The sequence below is a fragment of the Felis catus genome, chromosome C1 (assembly GCF_018350175.1).
Source record: "Felis catus isolate Fca126 chromosome C1, F.catus_Fca126_mat1.0, whole genome shotgun sequence".
NCBI classification, from domain to species: domain Eukaryota; kingdom Metazoa; phylum Chordata; class Mammalia; order Carnivora; family Felidae; genus Felis; species Felis catus.
In genome coordinates this window covers 6,435,468-6,457,904 of record NC_058375.1, presented here as the reverse complement: position 1 = coordinate 6,457,904, position 22,437 = coordinate 6,435,468, and the positions used below count along the sequence as shown (strand labels likewise).

Sequence of the window (22,437 nt, the reverse complement as noted above, 5' to 3'; positions counted from 1 at the left end):
TCCCTCCCTCGCAGGGCTGCTGCGAGCATTAACGAGTTAACACATCTACGAGGCTTGGAACGGAGCCCAGCACACGGGAAGTGCCGGGAGATACCGGCTAGTATTTTTATTATTATAGGAGCTGCAAAAGAAGGACCAGCAGCCGGCAATGCAGAGAACAGTCACCATTTGGAGATGAAGAAGTTAGACAGCGCAAGTGGTGTTTCCTGAGAAAAGTTCACTGGCGGTTTGAGTTCTGAATCTGTGGAGTCTGAAAGTGGTGACATTCGGTGCACATACCAAGAAGACAGCTAGAGGTTTAAGACTAGAGCTGGGGTAGGCAATGAGTGCCAGAGACATATTGGATTTCATCAAGTCCAAAATGCCGACGATGGCAAGAGCATCACGGTTTTACTACCGCTGAGAAAGAGACGGGCTGCCAACCACGTCAGCTATGGTGCCCCATCAACGGTGAATGCAACTTCAGAGATGTTCAAATATTCCCAAAAAAATGTGCACCCGGCAATCAATGGATTACAGATTTAAGAGTATAAAGAGGACAGTTAAAGCTTGGAGAACAGATGAATTTTTGATGGAGGGAACACAGCAGAGTCCTTCAAGGGCCCTGTTATCTGTTTACCATTCATTAGTTTAGCAAATCCCTAAGTAGCCCTCTTCCTATTTTTATCCTCTCTCAAGGCCGGGGAGAATGCACTTCGCAGGTTTACTACCCGCTGTGTAAAAGAGAGCTTCCTTTATTCCTTAATTTCAAGCTTCAGGGGCGGCCGTGTTTAGCACAGCCCGGAGACTCGCAGCCCCTCCCGGTTAAGCTCTGCCTTTTCGGAACCGCCTTTCCGGGACAGACCACACAGCCGACCGCAGGACAGGGGTCCAGCCGGGGCACCAGCTCCCCTGCGGATGCCAACCACTCCGGTTTTCCACCAGTTACTGTGGACTGATTCTTCCTGAAAACGATCTCTATTTACTCCTGGTATCCTTTCCTAGATCAAAAGTTGAGGGTTAAAAACCCACTGGTGTCTGAATAAGGACAGAAAAAAGCTCAACCGGGTTGGACAACTAGGACCGAGACCACAAACCTGGCTTCCAAACGGCTCAAGGCCAGCGCTACCCAGGATCACAAGGTCACAAGCACGGGAGGCCCACCGCTTTGCCCCTCAGCCGGGCTACCCCTCAGACCCTCGGGGGGCAGCATCCCACGGCAGGCAAGACAAGCTGTGTCCCATGTGCTTCAAAAGCTCCCACAGACCCACCACACCGGCGAGGACAGGAGGGACACTGGCACCAATGCAGGCAAAGCTATAGGAACACGAGGTACGAACACCACTGTTGGATACGTTCTAGAAAACGGTCTCATGAGATGTAATGAGCTGTAACGTAGTTTCCACCATTTGGCTAGTAATTCCACTTCAGAAGTACACTCAAAGGAAAAAATATTTTTTTTAAGGCTCACAAGTGTTCTAGGATGACGGCGGTCAAACAATTTTGTGAAGAAATTAAAAGCTACTGAATTGTACACTTTAAAAGGGTAAATTTTATAATATATGAATTATATCTTAATTTTTAAAGCCTGCAAAGTACTATTTAAAATAGCAAAAAGGGGGCGCCTGGGTGGCTCAGTCGGCGAGGCATCCGACTTCGGCTCAGGTCGTGATCTCACGGTTTGTGGGTTCGAGCCCCGCGTCGGGCTCTGTGCTGACGGCTCGGAGCCTGGAGCCTGCTTCGGATTCTGGGTCTCCCTCTCTCTCTGCCCCTCCCCTGCTTGCACTGTGTGTGTGTGTGTGTGTGTGTGTGTGTGTGTGTGTGTGTCTCAAAAATAAAGAAATGTTAAAAAAATTAAAAGTAAAAGTAAATAAATAAAATAGCAAAAAGCGAAATGCCTAAGAACACAGCAATCCATATTCGGTGACAGAAACCGAAATTTCACAGAAATAGTTACTACAAGGTATACACTCTACAGATTGTTGACAGGTGGAAGCTGAAATACATGTTCACATCCATATGTGAGAGAGAGATGAACCAGGCGAAGGCTGGACGTAAAGGAGTATCATAGACCAACTACGGGTGTTCGCGTAACCCGGCACGAGTCACGTGCGAGTCCCAGGGAGCCCCAGAGAGAGAGGCAGCCTCCTCTCCTCGACGACTTGCAAGGACAGCAGCATTTCCACGTGTGTGATGTCATCTAAGCCTCCGAACAACCCCAAGAGAGAGGCAGCAGAGATCGTCATCGTCATTCAGAGATGTGCTGAGGATCGCACCCGTCAGAACGGGGACCGCAACCCCCCTCCCCACTGCCTCCACGCTGCGGGAGATCCAGATTTTCCCGGGAAAACACAGATTTAAGAACCACAAAACGGAAAGCCAGCCGTGATCCCCACCCGTACCTTCGGGGAGAACTAAAAATAAAGAGGAGGGAGGGCCAAGGAGAGAGAGCAGGTCTGCCAGCGCTCTCCCCGGTCAGGAGGCCTGCCAGCCGCCCTGAGCTCACCTTGCAGACGGCCCTGCAGAAAGGGGGGCCTAGGGCCGGAGGGCAGGACAGCTGGTGCACACCTGGGAGGACCCAGGCTGCCTCGGTCCCTGCGTGAGGGGCACTGAATGGCCACTCCAACCCTCAGAGGTCAGCGTGCCCTGTGCTCCTTCCCCGGTGTGGGAACGGGGGGTTGGAACCCTCCCTGCCAGGGGCAGTTACAGCACCCTCGAGAAGTGTCCCTCTTTCTGCCCGCCTGGGTGGCTCCATCAGTTCAGCGTCTGACTCTTGATTTCGGCTCAGGTCATGATCTCACGGTTCGTGGGATCGAGCCCCACGTCGGGCTCTGAGCTGACAGAGCAGAGCCTGCTTGGGATTCTCCCTCTCTCTCTGCCCCTCCCCTGCTTGCTTTCTCTCTCAAAATAAATAATCTTAAAATAAATAAATAAATAAACACATACATACATCTATACATCCATCCATCCATACATAAATAAAAAGAAAAGAAAAGAAAAGAAAAGAAAAGAAGAGAAAAGAAGAGAAAAGAAAAGAAAAGAAAAGCCTTCCACCAAGAGGGGGAAGCAGGGCAGCAGAGGGGCGCGGAGATGCCCTGAGCACATCCTGGCAATAAGGCCAACTGCCAAGGGCCTGCACGGACTGCGCCACAGGCACAGGGGTGAGAAGCTTGGGTTCTGAGGTGCCACAGAACTTGGATCCCATCCCGGAGCCCCCAGAATAAAAGGGCAGCCCAGCCTGGACAGCTGTCCCTCGGGCCATCAATGACGCAGCCCCCCCTCCAGCAGAGCCTCCCGGCGGCCACCATGAGGGCCAGCAGGGGTCATCTCCACACAGCCAAGGTCACTCCTTGTATAGCCCATGGTGCTGCTTCAGGAGATCCGGCCCCCCAGGCTTTCTGTGGCTCTGAGGGGGCGGGGCACCTTGGGTGCGACTGGGGAGGGGGCCCTGGGGCCAGGGAAGGAAGTGCTTTTCCTCTCCTCCTCCCCTTCTCACTCTCTCCCTCCTGCCTGTGCGGCAGCCTTCACACTGCAGCAGACTCCTCTGGGCCAGAGGCTGCGGCAGGGAAGGAGAGAGCCACTCAAGGGCCAAGGAGAGAGGGAGCTGGGGAAGCCAGCCTCAACCACTCGGATGACTGGACTGGGGCCCAGCAGCGGGGGAGGGGCGGGGACGGGACATCCAAACGACCTTGCCACTCAGAAGTCCCTTTCCAGGGCCCAGGCCCGGCGTGCAGCCCCCTCCCTTTGCGGCACTGGAATGGCAGTGTAGCCTGCCATCCCTGAGGGTCCCGGAGCTGGGCCACCCCGGAGGCTCCCCACGCCGCACAGCTGAAGCGGCACCTGCCCCCCGTGAGGGGAGACCGCCCCTGCGCTTTGGCCTTCTGAAGCCTGACGCCGACTGCTGCGCTCTGAATCCCACCTTGGAAGCTCCCAGGCCACCCTCAGTCCCACCGTAGCAGCTGGCCGGCCACCCACGAGGACCCACGGCAAGGCACGGTGACCTCCAGCAGGAGGCCAGCCCCTCCCCCTGCCCGCTTCCCATCCCGACTGCGGAAGGCACGGCCAAGGCCCAGATGTGCTGGCCACGGGACTCACTGGCCACGGGGGCACAGCCTCGGGGCCCACGTCTCCTGTCCTCTCTCTCCAGCCTGAACTAGTGTGACGGCGACTGGTGGGCGGACAGGCCGACCAGGGAGATCCAACCCCCAGGATGGCATCTCTGATGAGGACGGGGCAGGCCACACCCTTATGGGTTAGAGCCCCTGGGGGGGCGGGTATAGAATCCCCCCTTCCCCCCCCCCCGCCCCAGTTGCCTGCCCTGCCCTGTGTCTCTATGCCTCTGGGCTGAAGGCACAGGGCCCAGCTGAGGGCAAAAGCCTTGTGCTCCGGGGCGTGGCAGCAGCACCCCCTTCCCCTCCGAACCCACGTCCTGAGGCTGCTGGGCCTGGGCCTTGGTCCCACGCGGCAGCCTTGATGGCAGGGCCACCGTGCCCACCCTCCTGGGCCGCGGCTGTCTGGTACTGTCCGAACCTAGATTCTCCCTGCTTCCGGCCGTGCTTTGGCAAACAGTCCTGCCCGGGCCTCTGTCTGCCTTTGTGCCTTGCCTTCTCTTTTCCTTTCTCCAAAACCCAAAAGTATCTTTGCTGGGTAAGCAGGCCTCTGGTTTGCTCAGCCCCTGGCTCCCTAGGGATCCCGCAAAGAGACCTGCAAGTGACATCAGGTATCGAAAGGGAAATGCGGCGGAAGGTTGGAAGGGATACGGGGCGATGGTGCCAGCTGGTAACCCCAGCCATCACCGCTCCTCCCCAGCGCAGGGTGGGCACAGGAAGGGGCCTCAGAAGCGGGGGAGGCGTCCCGGTGTCCCGGCCCTGCCGGTGGCTGAGCCAACTCTGGGCAGAGGCTGGTGCTGGGCTACAGAAGGTGACGGCGGCACCCTGTCACCATCCCACGCCCTCAGCACCAGATCTGAAGTTCAGCTCCCTGCCGGCGAAGCAAGAGCCGGGCCCAGCCCGCACCCCCACGGGCGCGGCGGACACACAGCGGCACAAGGAGGTAACCCACAGCCTGAGCCCCTGCTGAGGACAGAACGGGAAATACCGGAAACGCTGGGGCGGGTTCCCGAGGCCCACGAAGGCTCAGTGCGGCGGGGAGAGGGTCAGTGTCCTGACAGGGGCTCCGGAATGGAGAAACCCAGCTCCGCTCGAGGACGGCAATGCCCTCAGAGGCTGGGTTCACGGGGCCCTGCCCGACTGCCCCAGCCCGGCACCCCCGCTCCTGCCCGCCTCCCACGGCACTGTCGGCCCGCATCAGTCATTTCGGAGTCTGTCCTAATAGATCCTCTCCCCGCAGCGAGAGGTGTCGGGGGGGGCAGAGGCTGTGCCTCATTGCCCTCCGTATGGCCATGGCCCTCACACGGAGCCTCCAGCACCAGATACATGTTTGAAGAGGAAAGGAGGGAAGCTGGAGAGAGTAACCAAGGGAAGGAGAAAGGAAAAGAGAAACAGGCAAACGGGAGACAGACCTCCTGGAGCCCCAGCCAGGCCCGAGGGGTCTGCCCTCCTCTCTGCCCAGGGGCACACCGTGGGCCGAGGACAGTGGCCTCGGCCTCACAGACAGCAGCCAGCGGGATGAGCTAGACGCACTGCTATGGAGCCTGGGTGCCAAAGCCAGACCTCTCACCCCAAGGACCCGGCCCCACCGCTTCCTGCCGCGTGACCTTGGGCACATCGCCAAACCGCATCCGTAAGTGGAAGCTAATAATAGGACCCACCTCAGATGGCCACTGGGGGGGACGGACACAAGAAGAATTAGCTTTTATGGTCTTGGCTGAGAACTGCTGCCCTGACCATAATACAGTCAAGGCTCAAAAAAGTGGAGGGAGTCACAGAACGCCAGCACTCCGCAGAGCCTCAGCAGCGGTCTTCTATATGGCCCGCCCATCTCGCAGCTGAGGGGAGTGATGTGCTGAGGTCACCCAGCAGAGACAGGCCGGAGGCTCCCCGGTCAACGCTGCTCATTCATTATTCGTTCAGCGCTTGTGACGTGCACGCCAGGAGCCTGAAAGGAGGCACCTGACCCCCTCGGTCCGGTGGGAGAGGCACACTGGACCCGGGCAGGACACAGTAAAGACTGGAGGGCGGACCGAGGAGGCACGTGGTGCTCCGAGGGCGTGAGGGGAATGGAGCTCGTCAAGAAGGCCCCCTGAGAAAGTGATGGCCGAGCTGGGAAGGAAGAGGAGGGACGGGAGGCGAGGAGGAGGTGAGGAGAAGCATCTGGGCAGAGGGCGCCACCGGTACCAGCCCTGGGGCAGCTCTGACGGGCCCCACCACACCCACGTAAGGTCTTGGCCACGTAAGGCCAAGTTTACTCACCCAGCCTGCGTTCCCTAAGGGCAGCGAGGCCCGGGCGGGCTCTGCCCTGGGGGTTAGCACAGGCCAGAGCTGGGCCACAGCAGGCCCCGCAGGAACACCACATATACCGGCGGAAACTTCCCTCCGAGAAGCACCAGCCGGGGCGCAGAGGCTGGGCAGATCCCCCGGCCCTCCCATCTCACCGGGCACAGGGCCGGCGGAGGCCGGGGAGCCGCGGAGCGCGGGGGCCATTCACTCACCCTCGGCATCCACGGTCTCCTTCATGATGATCTCCACCCGCTCCACGTGGTGCCGGCTCCAGAGGCCGTCCAAGGCCTTGCGGTTCTGGTCTCGGAAAGGCAGGATCTGAGCCACGGCCTGCCGGGGAAGGAGGCCAGTTGGGCGCTGGTTCTCAGGGTGAAGAAGGAATCCTGACTCCCAGAAAGGGCCCACGCTTCTCTACCCCCTGCTCGGAGGAGACGCTCCCAGGATGCAACAGTCCCTGGGCTTTGGGGCCTCACAGCTCTACGCGCACTCCAAAAACTTGTAAGTGACCTCCGCAGGGTTACCTGCTTTTTATTTTGCGAGGAAAAAAGTACTGCAGATTATTTATCTTCTATGACCATCGACTTTTAATAAAAGAAAGAGATCTTTTTACCACTAAAAATGGAGCAAGAAAAGCTTTAGATTGAATGCATTCTGTATTCTTTTCTCATTTTCCCAGGAACAGGTGAAAACCTCACCAGGTCAGACACTGGTCTGAGGACCACTTTTTGGGGATGCTGCCGCTCCAAACAGGGCTGGGCAGAAAGCAATGCCTCCGTCCTGGAAAACTATGAGGTGCCCACCCACGTGGCCCTGGGCTCACCAGCCTGGTCAGCACCAGAGGGCGCCGTGCTGTGTGCTCTCTGCTGGGGTTTCTAGGGAGAGATGTTCCAGAGGCGCTCCGAGGGCCTGCTCAGAGTGAAGTGGCCAGCCAGCCTGCATCACCCAGGAGGCCACCCCACGCTCCGCCACAGAACCCGGCTGAGGAACATGGACTTAGGGTCCCTACGCAGTGCGAGACCTTGTTACCAGCCTTCGGCTCAAACCAGAACTCAGGAAGACACGGATACTGGAAAAAGGCAGTCGGATGAGGAATAAGTTAATTCTAATCTCCCCACCGGGACCCCCTGGAAGCCAGGCCGACACCAGAGTCCTGGGGCCACCCGTGTAGATGATGCAGGGCAGCGACGAGAACGCGGCTGGACAGGCGGACCAGGGCCACGCAGTCCTGCCCCTTGCCGCCCTGCTTCTCCTCCAGCCTGTCGCCGCCTGCCCGCCCTCGGGACGACCACGGCGCCTCGGATTTCACGACGGCTCAGGCCTAATCCCACATTAGCAGTGTGGCTCCGCCGGTGGGGTCTCCCCGCGCCCGGCTCACTCCAACTCCTGGCTGCAGCTCACCTGCTTGCCCAGGTAATGGTCCACCCGGTACATCTCCTCCTCTCGGAAAAAGCCCCCGAGTTCCGTGGCCAGCTGCTGGGCTGAGAGGTGGTCATGGCCGAAGGGCTTCTCGAGGACAACCCGCAGCCAGGCGCCCGGGCCCGGGCGGCAGCTGCTGTTAATGTTGCGGGCAATGTCCGCATAGGCAAAGGGTGGCACCGAGAAGTAGAAGATCCTGCCGGCCTCCCGGAGGCCCCCGTGTTGGACCTGTGCCTCAATGTCCTTGCTCAGGGCCACATAGTCCTCACTCGTCGCCAGGTGGCGGTACGCACTCAGCCGCTGGAACTGGCCCTTGAGTTCGGCGCAGCGGTCGGGTGCCACGTCCTCCGGGCAGGAGAGGGACTCCAGGACCTTGGCTACGAACGCTTGGCCCTGCTTGGTGGACGTCAGGGCAGCCCCATGGAAGCTGAAACTGTAGTCCTTCCCCGCCTCGTCCAGGTACAGCTGGAACAGCCCCTGCCATAAGTATTTCCTGGCCAGGTCCCCGGTTGCTCCCAGCAGGATGACGGAGACGTGTCCCCGGAGCTCCTGGGCCTGCAGGCACCCCAGGAGGGCCATGCACATCGCCACTGTGAGCATCTTCCAACAGCCAGGGTGCCTGGGCATAGGTGAGACAGACAAGGAAAAAGGAAAGATCAGACATGGTTCAGGTGGCTGGGACATGGAGGTAAACACACTTACAGGCTCTCAAACATTTCCTGCCTGGCAGGAAACAACCACGTTTCTCAGAAAAATGTTATAATCCCACGGCTTTCCCGCTGCTCCCTCCTCAGCAACTTGGCTTCTGTGCCAGGAAGCTGGTGCGTAGGGAGCCTGCCCCGTAAACAGGGACTGTACGCGGGGAGGGGGTAGGCCAGTTGCTAGAGACGGACCGCGGTGCCGCAGGAAGCTCCGGGGAGGCCCCCAGGGCTGCCGCAGGATTTGGAGCTGCCCACTGGAAGATCGACGCCAACCTCATCCATGAGCACAGGCCACCAGGCCCACGAGCTCGGGAATGGTAGACGGCCCTCGGGTGACGGCTGGAACTACAAGAAGACAGGATCACCCCCGTCACTCCTCGCTTGGCTTCCCTCGTGTCTGCTGGGCTCCGGGCCCAGACCGATTACTAATATCTCCTACGGCACAGTGAATAACAACATGGACTCTGGAACCAAACAAGGTGGAATCCTAGCTCAACTCCTCCCTGTTTGACCTTGGACAATTACTTAATCTCTCATAACCCCGGGTTCCTCATCTGAAATGGGGGTGACAGCGACCTATACCACAGGGTCATTAGAAGGAGAAAATGAGTTAATATTTATCAGATGCTTAGGACACCGCCCACCACCCCCGAGCGCTACGTAAGTGGTAGTTGTCACTAGGGTATGTTAATGACAGCAGCGGCCCTGAACGGAGCGCTTCCGTGCATAAGATCCCACTGAGTGCAGGCAAAAGAGCCAATGGAGTGGGTGCTGTGATAGTTTCCCTCTTGCAGAGAGAAAAGCTGAGGCTCAGACGGTGAAGGAAGGTGAGGAAGGAGGGAGCCCAACAGGCACCAGGCTCTCTGGCCCCCGCGCTGACACACAGCAAGCGCGTGCTGCATCCTCCCTCGTGTCTTGGCTGCTTTTCAGGCTAATTTAAAGCCGCTGACACGTACGAAAGGCAAGAGGCCTCGGACCCGCCACGAATGCGCCGGAGGATCTGCTTTCACTTGCCTTCTGTTCTGACCAAGGTTGTAGGGCTTACTGTGTGCAATTCTTACTCCGCGGCTCTCCCGTTCTCCGATTTCCCACCGAGGCCAGTGCTTTGGGGGAAAGGGAGAAGTGAGGGGGGAAAGTAGGCGTGGCCAGCTACTCGGCTCTGAGAACTCAAAGGGGCGACGGGGCCCAGCCCGGGGCGCTGGAGCACTGAACAGGGAACCAAGATGACCGACAGCAGGTGTTCCCGGATGAAGGGTGAACAACACCCTCCACCACGAGGTTCGAGTCTGGCTGTACGGTAGGGACACGGAGGTGTGAGGCGATACCCGGCCCCCTTACCTTCCTGCATCCCTGTACCATCCCCCATCTTGAGAGGGACCTGGCCACCCTCTGACAGCCCACTCCCCAGCCCCCCCTTTTCCCTTTGCCTCCTCCTCGTCTCTTTTGATGTTGCAGTTAGCGGCCAAACCAAGATGAGGCTCCAACGACAGGATGTGCGTCAGAATCTACAGGACACCGGACGTTTCCACGATTCAGCTTGACGTGGAGGGTGAAGAGACCAGCTGCGTGGCCTCCAGCCTTCCCCTTGCACTCTCCCTTAACCTGTGCCCTCACTCCCGAACCAGATGGGCCACAGGACCAGTCTTTCCTCTCCCGCTTCCCAATCCCTGTCCTTGGCCCTTCACGCATTTACGCATTTCCTTCTCGGCTGGCAATCGCCCCGTCTGGAGGGAAGACAGAGCTGCAAGGTCAGTGCGGGAGAGAGGCGGTGAGAAATCTGAAGCCTGGAGAACAGCCTGGAGAAGGAGGAGCCTCCAGCTGGCGAGCTGCATTTCAGAGCTGCTGATCCCACACCCGGAGCCAGGGCTCTGGACTGACAAGTGCCGGGGACAAGAGGAGGAGTCAGGAACCTCAGAGAGCCTGGATGGGCAGGTGAGGGAGCCCCAAGGACCAGTCCCTCTCCCCCAAGCCCAGAAGACTGCAGAACTGTCGTGTCCCCAAGCCCGAGCCTCCAGTCACTGTGCTGAACGGCTTCCTCAGTCAAGTGGAAGAATGTGGCATTTGGGTCAGAGGACCAGGGCTCAAGACCACCTCCTGGCTGTGTGATCTAATGAACTCTCCTAGTCAGTTTGGGTCCACGTTTCCTAACTATAAAACAGGGCTAACACCACTGAACTAAATGAGGGGTTTGTGACGATTAGCTGAGATGATGCAGGCGACAAAGCCCTATGCGGACATTAACTAACCTAGCTCAGTGCCAGGCGCTTCCTGGCTCCTGGGGGGGCATAATGCCACCGCTGCCCGACAGAACTGCGCAGCTCAGCGGCTACAGAGCTCAGCCCCGCAGGCAGCCCCGAGGAACCAACTCGGGCATTGACGGCACATTCCCCAGTCCGGTCCTTACGCCCGGCCCCGAGGGGAGGGAGACAGTGACCAGTACGGTCATCCTCCTTGCTGCCCTGACAGGGAAATAAACAGGATCCCGAAGCCCAACAAAGTCAAGAACAGGGCCCCAGCTCACCCAGCAGGGGTGAGGCAACAGGGAAACCAGACGGCTCCAACACACCCACCGACGGTCTAAACCACCCTCGCGCGGCACGGCTCCCCTTTTGCGGGGTTTTCTGAAGCACTTCCCCCTGCCTCTCTGCCCGCTCCAAGAGGAATGGGCCTACAGGCACCTCCTAAAATCACACACCTGAAGTGAGCCAAAAAGCCTGGACGTGACAGTCCAACCGCTAATACTGCCATGAACCGTTTGTATCTTTCATTCAAAGTAAGTTTCATTTGCAGAGCTCCGGCGCAGGAAGGGCAGCCTGCGGGACTGCGTGTTGGGCTGAGTGGTGGTTCTTCTCCAGCTCCTGCCGTGAATCACCACGCCACCTCGATGACCTCTCACCGAGGCGTCTGTCCTGGCCAGGCCCCCCTGCCCCACCTACGAGACGAAGAGACTTAGCGGAAGGATCGCTACTTGACTGCTGCCCCCCAATCCCGGGTTTTCCAAGGAAAGGAGAGAACCCCTCTCTCATCAGGGAGAGGCCCCAGCTCCGCCTTCCTGTAGGGCAGCCGGGTGCCCACCTCGGGGGAGGGGAGAGGGGCGCTGAAACGGGAAGCAAAGAGCTGATGACCACGTGCCCTTCCGAAGCTAAGGCGAGACTCTTGAAGCTTTAACCGAAGTGTGTGAAGGATGCAGTGTCATTTACGACACTCAGATACTTGCCAGACACACACTACCCCACCGCGTGCGGTGCCGTGGGGCCTCGTCTAGGGAGGCGCAGAGGACCTTCTCCAGACAGGCTCGTCTGGGTGTCAGGACTGCTGGGCCCGTGTCCGCAGTCCTGCCTCCCGAGTCCGGTCTGAGGGGTTCCCGCCCGGCATCCTGGGCGGTTCACCTTTGGAAGAACAGCTCTGCCAACGTTCCCAAAGCTGTGAACACCGACTTGGCGGGCCAGGGGGTCTGGATCAGAATCTGCTTCCGGTCTTTGTTTCTGCCCAAGCGAAAGAGGCGGGTGTGGGACGCAGCCCCGCAGCTATGCCTGACCCGCTCCGGTGGCAGGGTGGCTGCTGGTAAACCACAGGGGGAGTGGCACTGGTCTGCTATTCCCAGCAGACACGGGGCAGGGGCAAGGAGCGGAGAGGTAAAGGTCAGTGGCTGCGGCGGCCTCGTCCCCTCTCCCAATCCCACATCGACACCTTTGACCTCCACCTCTGTTTGCCAAGCGGGAAGGAGGGGCCTGTCTTCTTCAAATCATAGCCCAGGAGTTTGGAATTTTTGAAAGAATGTGTGGGAGTAAAACAAGAGTTCAAACTAAAGATCATTTTTAACCAGAGTGCGAGGGGAGGGGCCCAGCGCCCTCTCCAGTCACTAACCCCAGTGTTTTCCCCGAACTCTCCCGGTCCCGGCCCATCTGCACAGGACACACCCAAACCAGTCAAACCCTTCAGCTACTCTGAGGCCTCGACTCCTCTCTTCCCGGGCCCCTTGGGAAGGGTCAGGGACAAGAGTTGCAAGATCGGGCTCTGGGGCCAGTTTCCTCCCCAGATCTCAGAAAAGCCTTATTCCTATCACCTTCTCAGGGGTCTTGGGTCCCTATGACCCAAAGGTGTGCTAGAGCCGCCCTGTACCTGCACGCAAGATTCACCTGCTGAATTTTTCAACCAGTTGTTAAACACAGCCATTAAATTAAAGACCAAATCAGGGCGCCTGGGTGGCTCAGTCGGTTAAGCGTCCGACGTCGGCTCAGGCCAGATCTCATGGTTCATGAGTTCAAGCCCCGCTCTGGGCTCTCTGCTGTCAGCACAGAGGCCGCTTGGGATCCTCTGCTCCCCCTCTCTCTTTGCCCCTCCCCCACTTGCATTTTTGCTCTCTCTCACAAAAATTTTAAAACCAAATCGTACCAATTTATAACCCAAAAAATTATATTCAAAGGTAATAAATACTTTCAGTTTACCATTTCCTATTTTACTGTATTTAACTATTAACCTGGGTTCTTAACATTGTTTCCGTCTACTATGTCCGTAAGGCGAAGATATTCTATGATGGGGTGCTTGAAACGGCCCGGGAAGGGATATTTCACCACAGATACCGGCAAATGCTGTAAATCGGGCCCCCCCCTCACCAAGCCCCACCCCTGCAGAATTGTTACACATTTACCAACATAGGGCACCAAATCTGCCTCTCCAGTCTGGGTTTTCTGCCCCTCAACTCCAGGCTCATACAATCAACTGCTACTCTGACACCATTCACTGGGTGCCTACAAGACTTACTATGTTCAAAGCTGAAGGGACTTATCCCCTGACCTGCTCCACTTCTCCAGCCTCCAGAAATGGTAACTCTATCCTTCCAGAAACTTTGGGGGTCATCCAGTCTCTCGGCAGATCCTACAGTGTCTCTCACCAAAATTAATCCAGAGTACAACTACTCCCCGCCTGCCACCACTCCACTCTGGTCCCAGCCACCATCACCCCTGTCTGGGTTCCTATAGGAACCACCTAATTGGCCTCCGGTTTCTTCTGCCTTTTCCTGAACACGGCACTCGGTGCCCTTTTTATGGCCTCCCACCCATGACCCCTTTGATCTCTTCTGCCACTATGCCCCTCTCTAGGCTCCAGCCACCCATCGTCCTGCCTCAGGGCCTTTGTACTTACCGTTGGCTCGGCCTGACCTACTTTCCCCTGCAGATGTCCACATGCTTCACTCCCTCGCTAACTTGAATTCTTTGCTGAAACGTCACCTCGGTGAGCCTTTCTCAGGCGACTCCGGCAAACTGCAAACCTCCCACCTCCACCTCAGCCCCTGCTCTATCTAGCTCTCTCCGCAGTACACATCATTCTCTAATACGCCGTCTGTGAAAAGCGTATTTGTTTTATTGCCTGCCACCCCTCCCCGTCAGAATGCAAGGGCCAACGGGGGCAGGGGGCTTTGCGCTTTGTTCGCTGATTACCTTCAGTATCCAAAACAGGGCCTGGCGCACAGAAGGTGCACTATAAATATGTGCTGAATGGACAAATAAATCCCATTCTGTAGGAGACCACTGTCGCCTGTGTGCGAGCTATCTGCATCAGAATGATGGTACGAAGGAACAAATCTCTACTGGTGACTTCAAGCGCTACGGCCCAGTACACGGGCCCAGCAACAACACCAGTAACGATAAAAGAAACATTTACAGAGCATCTAACTACATGCCGAATCCTAGAGCTTCACATGCATCGAAGCTTTTAAATTCTTGCCACAACCCAGGAGCTAGGTACCATTACTATGCCCATTTACAAAATGAGCACAGGGGAAGCCGAGGTGCACGGGGAGGGCGGCGGAAAGAACTTACTGAAAGGCAGGCAGCTCAGAGGTGATCGGCTATAAACACGGGCAGTCTGGCTTCGGCACTCAGGTCCCACGTGCCAGTAAAACATGTGACTACGACCCCAAGCAGTGGGATTTAAAACACTGCATTGGTGTGGACACGGATTCTGCCCCTCTAGGAGACGCGCACAACAGTGGTGCCAACAGTCTGTTTCTCTCGTGTCTCAACCACGGGGAAGGCAAACAAGTCGATAAGAAGCACAAGATGAGGCAATCCCCATAAAGCACTTGGCATGAGTTAGCCGACGGTAAGCACCCCAGAAATGTTTGTTTCTATCGTTATGAAACCAACAGCATCGTGAGTGAAGGTACTTTTCTTGCTAGTTTCTTGGAACGGCTGCAAAATGAATTAACCAGCCCACAACAGAAAAAAGACATACCAAGAAACGGCTCGTCGACAGTTTTCATGACCTTCCAGTCACACTGGGGGTGGGGGTGGGGGGGCATCAAAGAAAGAGAATGCTAGAAAGAGAATGCTTCAAAGTCCCCAGCCCAGCCCTTGAGGGATTTATAATCTAGCCCAAAGAATAGGGGCGTGAGCCCCAGCTGTATAATGGGGATCATCCACCTCATTTTAACACTGGGCCAAAAAAAAAAAAAAAAAAAATCACGGATGTGAAAATCCGAAAAGATCACGGATGTGACTTGTTGGGCAGTCGCGTACCTCAAAGAAAAGTTACTGTCTGAGAAATGAGGTCCCTTCATGCCAAGCAGGAAGCATTTTTATCTCGAGTGTTCCTAAAACTACCCAAAAGATGAGCCTCATAACTCAAAACGTCTGTCCGCCTTCGATCAGGGCAGAGAATGTGGAAAATAACTGAAAATCTGCCCATTCTACACCAGTTCCCCCTAATTCGCTACCTTCCGACGAGCCATGCGCCCCGTTGGGAGGACAGGCGGTCGGGTGGGCAAAGAATTTAGGTTTATGACCTTTCCAGAAGTTCTCATTTCCAACCAAACATTCAGGCTGAAGTGACCTGATTCTCAAAGAGGCGGACAGGTTTACTTCTGGAAAACTCTTCGTTGGATGGGTGTGTCGCAAACGCTGATGGAAACCGGAGGGAGATCAAGCTGATCTCGGGAAAGAAAGCACGGGGTTCCTCCTCTCACCGGGCTGACTTCCAGAAAAGCCTAGAGAAAGGGACGCCGTGGGCCCCTCCAAACTAGCCGCCAAGGGGGCTGGCCGGCCCCCGCCGCCAAGGCCTCTGCGGAGGAGGAAATGGACAATTTATTTGGAGGAAGCGGGGCTGGGAGGCAACTCGGGCCGGCGCTGGGCCCCCGCCGGAGTCCGAGCAGCGGCGGGCGGGCGCGCGGTGGCCGCGGAGACGCTGCCCGGCCGAAAGCCCGAGGCGGGCGGGCCGCGGGACCGCCGCACCGACCTCCGGCGCGGCCCGGCGCGAGCGCGCCGCCGCCGGCCGACTGTCAACAACGCCCGCGGCCGGAGGAGCCGGAGACCAAGCGGGGGAGGCAGCTTACTTCATCTCGCCCGTCAGAGCCGGCCGCTTCTCCGGGAAACGTCGGCGGCGGCGCGGGGCGCGCGGCGCTGCGGGCCGGGCTCGGGCCAGGCCGAGGCCCCGCGCATCCTCTTCCGCAGGCGCGGCGCGGCCCGCCCCGACAGGTGCGCGTCACGCGGCCACGCGGCCGCGCGGCCGCCGCGCGCTCTGGTTTCGCCGAGCGTAGCCGGGGGGCCAAGTCGGCCGGCCCAGCCGCCCCTTCCCTGCCCCACCCGAGCCGCGTGCGGCCTGGGAGCGCGGGGGCCCCCGCGGGCCTGGGCTCCAGACCACCGCGGCCTCGGCGCGCGCGCCCGCGCGGTCAGGCCGGCTCAGGGGCGCGCGGGCGCGGGCGCGCGGGCGCGGTCAGGCCCCCGGCGAGGGGCGGAGGCGCAGGCGAGACCACGCCCCCCGGCTCGGGGTCGACCGAGGGGTGGGGGGAGGCGGAGCCTCCCGGATGATTTCTTGGTTAGCGTAGAGAGGGCGGGGCTTCAGAGTGAAGTGGGCGGGCAAGCGGCCGGCCGCCCCTCCGCACCGGGTTCTGCGGTTCTGCGGTGCCCTCTGAGACACCCGAATAGTGGAAGGAAGTGGCGGTGTCGCGGAGGAAGCCTGGGAGCCGGGTGGCCGGGTCCTCCCCAGCATCTGGCAGAAGCTGCCGGACCTGGAACAGGTTACTTGCCTCCTCGGGCCTCGCTCCTGTCCGTCTGTACTATGAGCAGCTTGGTCCGGGTCACTTTCAGAGCCCAGAAGTCGCGATATAGGGGTCGGAGAGCACGCTATTGCCGGGCCTCCACGTTCAGCTTCAAATCTCTGCTTACACCCGTGTGACCTTGAAGACACAAACCGGAGGCTCAGTTACTTCGTCTGTACAATGGGACGACGAGAGCATGGCCTTTTCTCTAGGGCGGTGGTGAGGTGGATGCGTGAGATAACACGGTCAGCTGCTTCTGTCAGCACCCAGCCGATGGCATGTGAGCCCTCCACCCCCGTCCTCGCCAGTGTCGTGCAGTATCTGACCCTCACCCTGCAGCAACCTCTTACCTACTTTCTCCCAGCCCTACAGGCTGCCAGGGCCCCTAGTGGCGCCCCAGCCATTAGAGAGGCAGCTGCTCCTTCCTGAGAGTGAAGGTCCTGAGTGACCTCGGGCTAATTAAGGCGGGGCTACCCAGGACCACCTCCTGGATGTAGACCCCCCCATCCCTACTCCCAGAGCACCTTAGCTCCGCCCCTTCCCCGGGCCCACCTTCCTCCCACCGCAGGGACAGGAGAATGCATGGTCACCTCTGCTGAAGAGTGCAGAGCACCCAGGAGAGGGGATTCTGACTGCAGAGCAGAAAGCTTGTAGCAGCTTTTTCTTTCATGAAGGTTCCGCGAGAGGTAGAGCATTGAGAGCAAAGCAGAAGGAACTTGGCAGTGGCCAGCAGAACCGTGTGGGGCCAACAGGCCTGATTACCACACAGGATATTGGGCAAGAGGGTTCCAGGAAGGCTGGGAAGCTGGAAGGGGCTGGGCCCCACTGTCATCAAGGCCAGGGGCCATCTGGGGGCCCGCAGTGAGCTGACAGCCCACTGCAGGCCCCACAAAGAATTCGGGTGGTATGCTGGGTGGGACCTGGGCCGGGGCATGGAGGAGCCAGGTACCCACTGGGCTGCCTCCACAGCTGGATGTGGGCAGGAGGGTCTAGGGGAGGGGCCAGGCAAAACAGTCTGGGAGAGGCCAGGACTCTTGGCCAAGAGCCCTTCCCATGTTCTGCAACCCTAGGTGCACCGTGCCCTCCCACAACTGTGCGAACCGGGGCTGAGGGAGGCATTATGGAAGACGGCAGGTGCCCAAAGACTGAGATGAGCCAAGGGGACCTTTCCTGGGTCCCTGTACAGCCATCATAAGGGTGATCTGCAGATACCTTTAAAAAATTTCCCTGGGGCGCCTGGGTGGCGCAGTCGGTTAAGCGTCCGACTTCAGCCAGGTCGCGATCTCGCGGTCCGTGAGTTCGAGCCCCGCGTCGGGCTCTGGGCTGATGGCTCGGAGCCTGGAGCCTGCTTCCGATTCTGTGTCTCCCTCTCTCTCTGCCCCTCCCCCGTTCATGCTCTGTCTCTCTCTGTCCCAAAAATAAATAAACGTTGAAAAAAAAATTAAAAAAAAAAAAGAATATTCGCGTGTCCCCTTAGGTGTCGGGGGGGGGGGGGGTGCGGGGTCTGCACCTAGGATGAAATGAGCCAAGGATGTTACAACTGTCCTCCCCACCGACAGCTGCTCGTCCCAACTCCATACGTCCTAGTCTGACCTGGACCATCGCTTTGCCTTCTTTCCATCGGGAAAACACTTTGGTCTCATCCAGCTGTAAGCGCGTTGCCCCCGCCAAACCCACAAATCTGCCAGCAGCTACGAGACGCTCCAGGCGACATCACCGGGGGACCAGGTGTGGCCAGAACCCTCCGAAGGAAGCCGGAAGAGAAGAGCAATACCCCCCCCCCACCCCCACCCCCCCCCCCACCGGCATCTTGCGGCCCAGACGGTGTCTGTGGCTTCTGACTTGTCAAAGAGCACCGTGGGGCTCTCTTCGCCAACCTCTTTTTTTTCAATCTTCCTAAACTGTGGGGTGGGCAGGAGTCAGGGTTAACTCAGCCCGCTTCACTTCACAGACATGGAGAGCGAGGCCCAGGAAGATGAATGACTCACGAGAGAGGTCTGTGGAGTTAGGAAGAAGATCACGTGGTGGGTTCTATTTTCAGAACGACTCACCAAGTCAGCTCTGCTAGTTCACGCTGATCTTTGCACCGGGAGGGGAGGGGGGAGAACAGGTGTTGTGGATTTGCAGCCGCAAGTCGAGTTTTTCACCCCCAGACATGAGAAAGCTCGGCGCTTTTTCTCTCCTTAAAGACGGGCTTGGTGACGTCCGCATGAAGTAGCTACAGACAATAGGTTTGTTTTTCTATTGCTGCGGTGACAACTTACCACCATTGAGTGACGAAAGCAATGCAAACGTATTATCTTACAGTCCTATGGGTCAGAGGTCCGGCGTGGGTCTCCCGGGGCTAAAACCACAGGGTTGCAGGGTTCCTTTCCAGGGCAGCCCTTCTCTGGCTCATTTGGGTGCCTCCGGAAGTCAGTTCCTTGTGGTTTAGGACTGAGATCCCCGTTCCCTGGCTGGCTGTCCGCTGAGGGCCATTCGCAGCTTCCAGAAGCTACCACAGTCCCTGGCATATGGTCCCTTTCCTCAGTCTTCAAAGCCAGCCACAGAGGGTTGAGTGCTTTGATCTCGCCTCTGTTTTGGGGTTCATGTTTCTGACCCTTCTGGGAAAGGGCCTCTACTTTTTAGAACCCATATATTAGATTGGGCGCACTTGGATAACCCAGGATCATCTCCTGTCTCAGAGCCCGTATCCTTAGGCATATCCACAAAGTCTCTTTTGCCGTGTAAGGTGACATGAGCACAGGTTCCAGACATTAGGGCCTGGACATCTTCAGGGAGTCATTATTCTGCCTACCGCCAACTAGAACTTTCCAGACTCCTAAACCCTCTTGATTGTCCAGGATCTTCACCACATGACTTTTTACACATAACTTTACTAAAATATAATTCACATACTATTTAGTTTACTCATTTAAAGCGTACAATTCAGGGGCACCTGGGTGGTTGGGTCAGTTAAGCATCTGACCCTTGGTTTTGGCTCAGGTTACAATCTCACAGTTTGTGGGATAGAGCCCCCCATCAGGCTCTGCACTGACAGCGTGGCACCTGCTTGGGATTCTCTCTCTCTCTCGCTCCCTCTCTGCTCCTCCCTGGCTTGTGCTCTCTCTCTCTCTCTCTTAAAATAAATAAACTTACGTTAAAAAAATAAAGCGTACAATTCATCGGTGTTTAGCAGCCACAGAGTGGGGCAGCCATCACCAAGATCAATTTAGAACATTTTTATCACCCCAACAAGAAACCATGTACCTGTTACCCCTCACTCTCCATTTCTCCCCCACCATCTCAACCCTAGGTGGCCACTAATCCACTTTCTGTCTCTGTGATTTGCCAATTCTGGACATTTCATATATGTGGAATCATATAATGGGTGGCCTCTTGTGTCTTTCTATGATACACACACACCCACATACACACACACACAAATAACGTGTAGCAACATAATGTTTTCAAGGTTCATCCATGTTGTGATATGTATTGATACTTCTTTTTATCGCTAAATAATATTTGATTGCATGGGAATGCAACATTTTGTTTATCCGTTCATCAGCTCATGGACATCTGTGTGATGGGGATTTCCACTTGGGGAGCATTATAAATAACGCTGCTGTGAACATATGTATCCGTGATTTTCCGTGGACCTGGTTTTATTTCTCTTGGATACATACCCAGGAGTGGAATCGGCCAGTCGTATGGTAACTCGACAATTAACTTCTTGAGAAACTGCCAGAATGTTTTCGACGGTGGCTACACCGGTCTGTCTACATTCCCACCAATAATGTAGGAGAGTTGCTCTTTCTCCACCTCCTTGCCAGCATTTGTTATCATCTGACTTCTTGATTCTAACCATCCTCGTGGGCGTGAGTCGGGATCTAACTGCGGTGTTGATTTATGCGTTCTCGATGGTTTTTGTCATTGAGTCTCTTTTCCTGGGCTTACTGGCCACGTGTTTATCTTCTTTGCAAAAATGCCTAGTCAGGTTCTTTGCCCATTTGTCAATTGGGTTATCTTTTTATTATGGAGTTGGTAGAATTCTTTACATATTCTAGATACAAGTTCCTTCCCAGATGGATGGTTTGCAAAAATTGTCTCCCATTCTGTGGGTTGTCTTTTCACTTTCTTGATGGTGGCCTTCGAAGCATAAGGGTTGTAATTCTGATGATGCCCACCTGCTCTATTTTTTCTTTGGTGGCTTGCCTTTTCAGTGTCCTATTCTACAAAGGCTTTGCCTAGTCCCATGTCATGGAAATAGAGGCTTGCATTTTCTTCTAAGAGTTCAATAGTTTCAGCTCTTACATTTAGACTCTTGGTCCGTTTTGAGTTGATTTTTGTATATGACCTGAGAGGCAACGAGTCTAACTTCATTCTTTTGCATGTGGACATCCAGTTTTCCCAGGATGCTGTGTTGGACTGTCTCATAAGATGCTCCGGAAACATCTGTTTGGATAGCTGTGCAATGCTGACGTGACCAAAGTCCCTGCCCAGTCCGGTGAGACAGACCCTTGGCAGACGGATGCCTGGCAAATAATAGTCCCTTAAAAAATGCTTGCCAAGTGAATGTGGTGGAAGGTGGGGAGCCAGCCCTACCAGGTTCGGGTGTTGGCGGCCCCTCCACTTGGCGCGTGGCCGTGAGTCACTCTGAGGGTGTCTTCTCGAAGCAGCCACCTGACAGGCGGCAGTCAGCAGTCTGAGGAGGTACATCAGTGCCCTTGAGTAAGAGAGGTAAACCAATGATGTCACTAGTGGCTGAGCCAGGTCTCAGGAAAAAAAAAAAAGTCCCAAATTTTGTTTTGAGGCTGCCTGGGAGGTAAGGGGTCGAGGGAAAAGAAGAGAGAGGGCTGGGGAGCAGCCGGCCTGAATGTGAACCAGGACGGGGGACCGTGAGTAACAAAGCGAGGGGCTCCGGTGCTCAATCAAGGTCAGGGTTTCTTGCCTCAAGCTTCAAGAGGCAAAAGCACAGAAGAGCTCTTGGCTGGCAGATGAAATGAAAAGATAAGGCTGCTGGCAGCCGCCCCAGACATCTCTGCACCAACAAAAGCTGCATCGCATCCTTCGGGCCAAGTGGGGTTGCAGCGTGGGGACGGCCAAGCTTCTGGAGCAGGCGCCGGGGGAGCCTGGGGTCTGGGGAAGGACAGGGCACCCTTGCAGGGGAAACGTGATGGTCAGCAGGACCTCACGAGACAGAGGCCGGCTTCCCGTTGGCCTCTCCAGGAAGCAGGCACCGTCTGCCTTTCCCAGCCCTGACGCTGCAGTTGTCTTGTCTGGGGCCGGGAGTTTGGAAGCCTCTGGTGAGCCAGCAGCTCCCAGGAGGCTACAGGGTCACAGCAGGGGATACCTCCACAGTCATCGGCCCCCTCCACCCCTCCCCTCTGCAGCCGTGGAAATACAGGTAAGGCGCCCCTCATTCATCTGTCCGGTACTCACGACATGCCAGGAGTCTAGGCTCAGGGGAGGCAACTGTGACCAAGGCCCCTGTCCTCGAGGAGCTTCTATTCTACTCCAAGCGGAGGGGTGTGGTGGGGAGGTGTAAAAAAGAAAGTACAGAGGCCCCCGAGACAGGAAACAGCGTGGCATCTCGGAAGAACTGGGAGGGATCCCGTGTGGCCAGACCACCGAGCGAGAATTGGCCTCAGACTGGTGGTAGGCGCCCGTGAGGAATGTGGATTTTCTTCTAACTTACAGCAGAGGACTCCGGGAATCGTAAGGAGGAGAGCAACACGATCAGTGTTCGTTTTGGAAGAGTCCCCAGGGTTCCTGGGCCATAGGCTTAGAGGAGAAGCACATTGAGAGGGTGGGGGGTCATCGAAGGGTCCAGACAGGCTGGGGGGGGCATAGCTCCAGGGGGGTTTGAAAGGCGTGATTAGTGGGGCGCCTGGGGGACTCCGTTGGTTAAGCATCCGACTCT

General features: G+C 57.0%; 1 protein-coding gene across 12 annotated transcripts in view; it reads right to left on the bottom strand.

Moving 5' to 3' along the window:
* Positions 1-18,190, bottom strand: part of H6PD (hexose-6-phosphate dehydrogenase/glucose 1-dehydrogenase) — a 31,024-nt gene extending 12,834 nt beyond the window's left edge. For 2 of the 12 annotated variants that reach the window (XM_006934258.5, XR_002744308.2), the window contains exons 1-4: positions 17,123-17,276; positions 16,521-16,670; positions 7,776-8,412; positions 6,590-6,707 (exon numbers count right to left, since the gene is read on the bottom strand). In XM_006934258.5, the coding sequence (XP_006934320.4) occupies positions 6,590-6,707; positions 7,776-8,412; positions 16,521-16,670; positions 17,123-17,202 (985 nt within the window). In that variant the 5' untranslated portion in view covers positions 17,203-17,276. Of the gene's footprint in view, positions 1-6,589; positions 6,708-7,775; positions 8,413-8,767; positions 8,911-11,189; positions 11,317-11,711; positions 11,861-11,883; positions 12,210-14,316; positions 15,701-15,827; positions 16,166-16,520; positions 16,671-16,882; positions 16,987-17,084; positions 17,277-18,112 lie in introns of those variants that run through there. The other 10 variants (XM_023258074.2, XM_045035056.1, XM_023258073.2 and 7 more) reach the window with 10 other exon arrangements.
* Between the last annotated feature and the right edge of the window lie 4,247 nt (positions 18,191-22,437).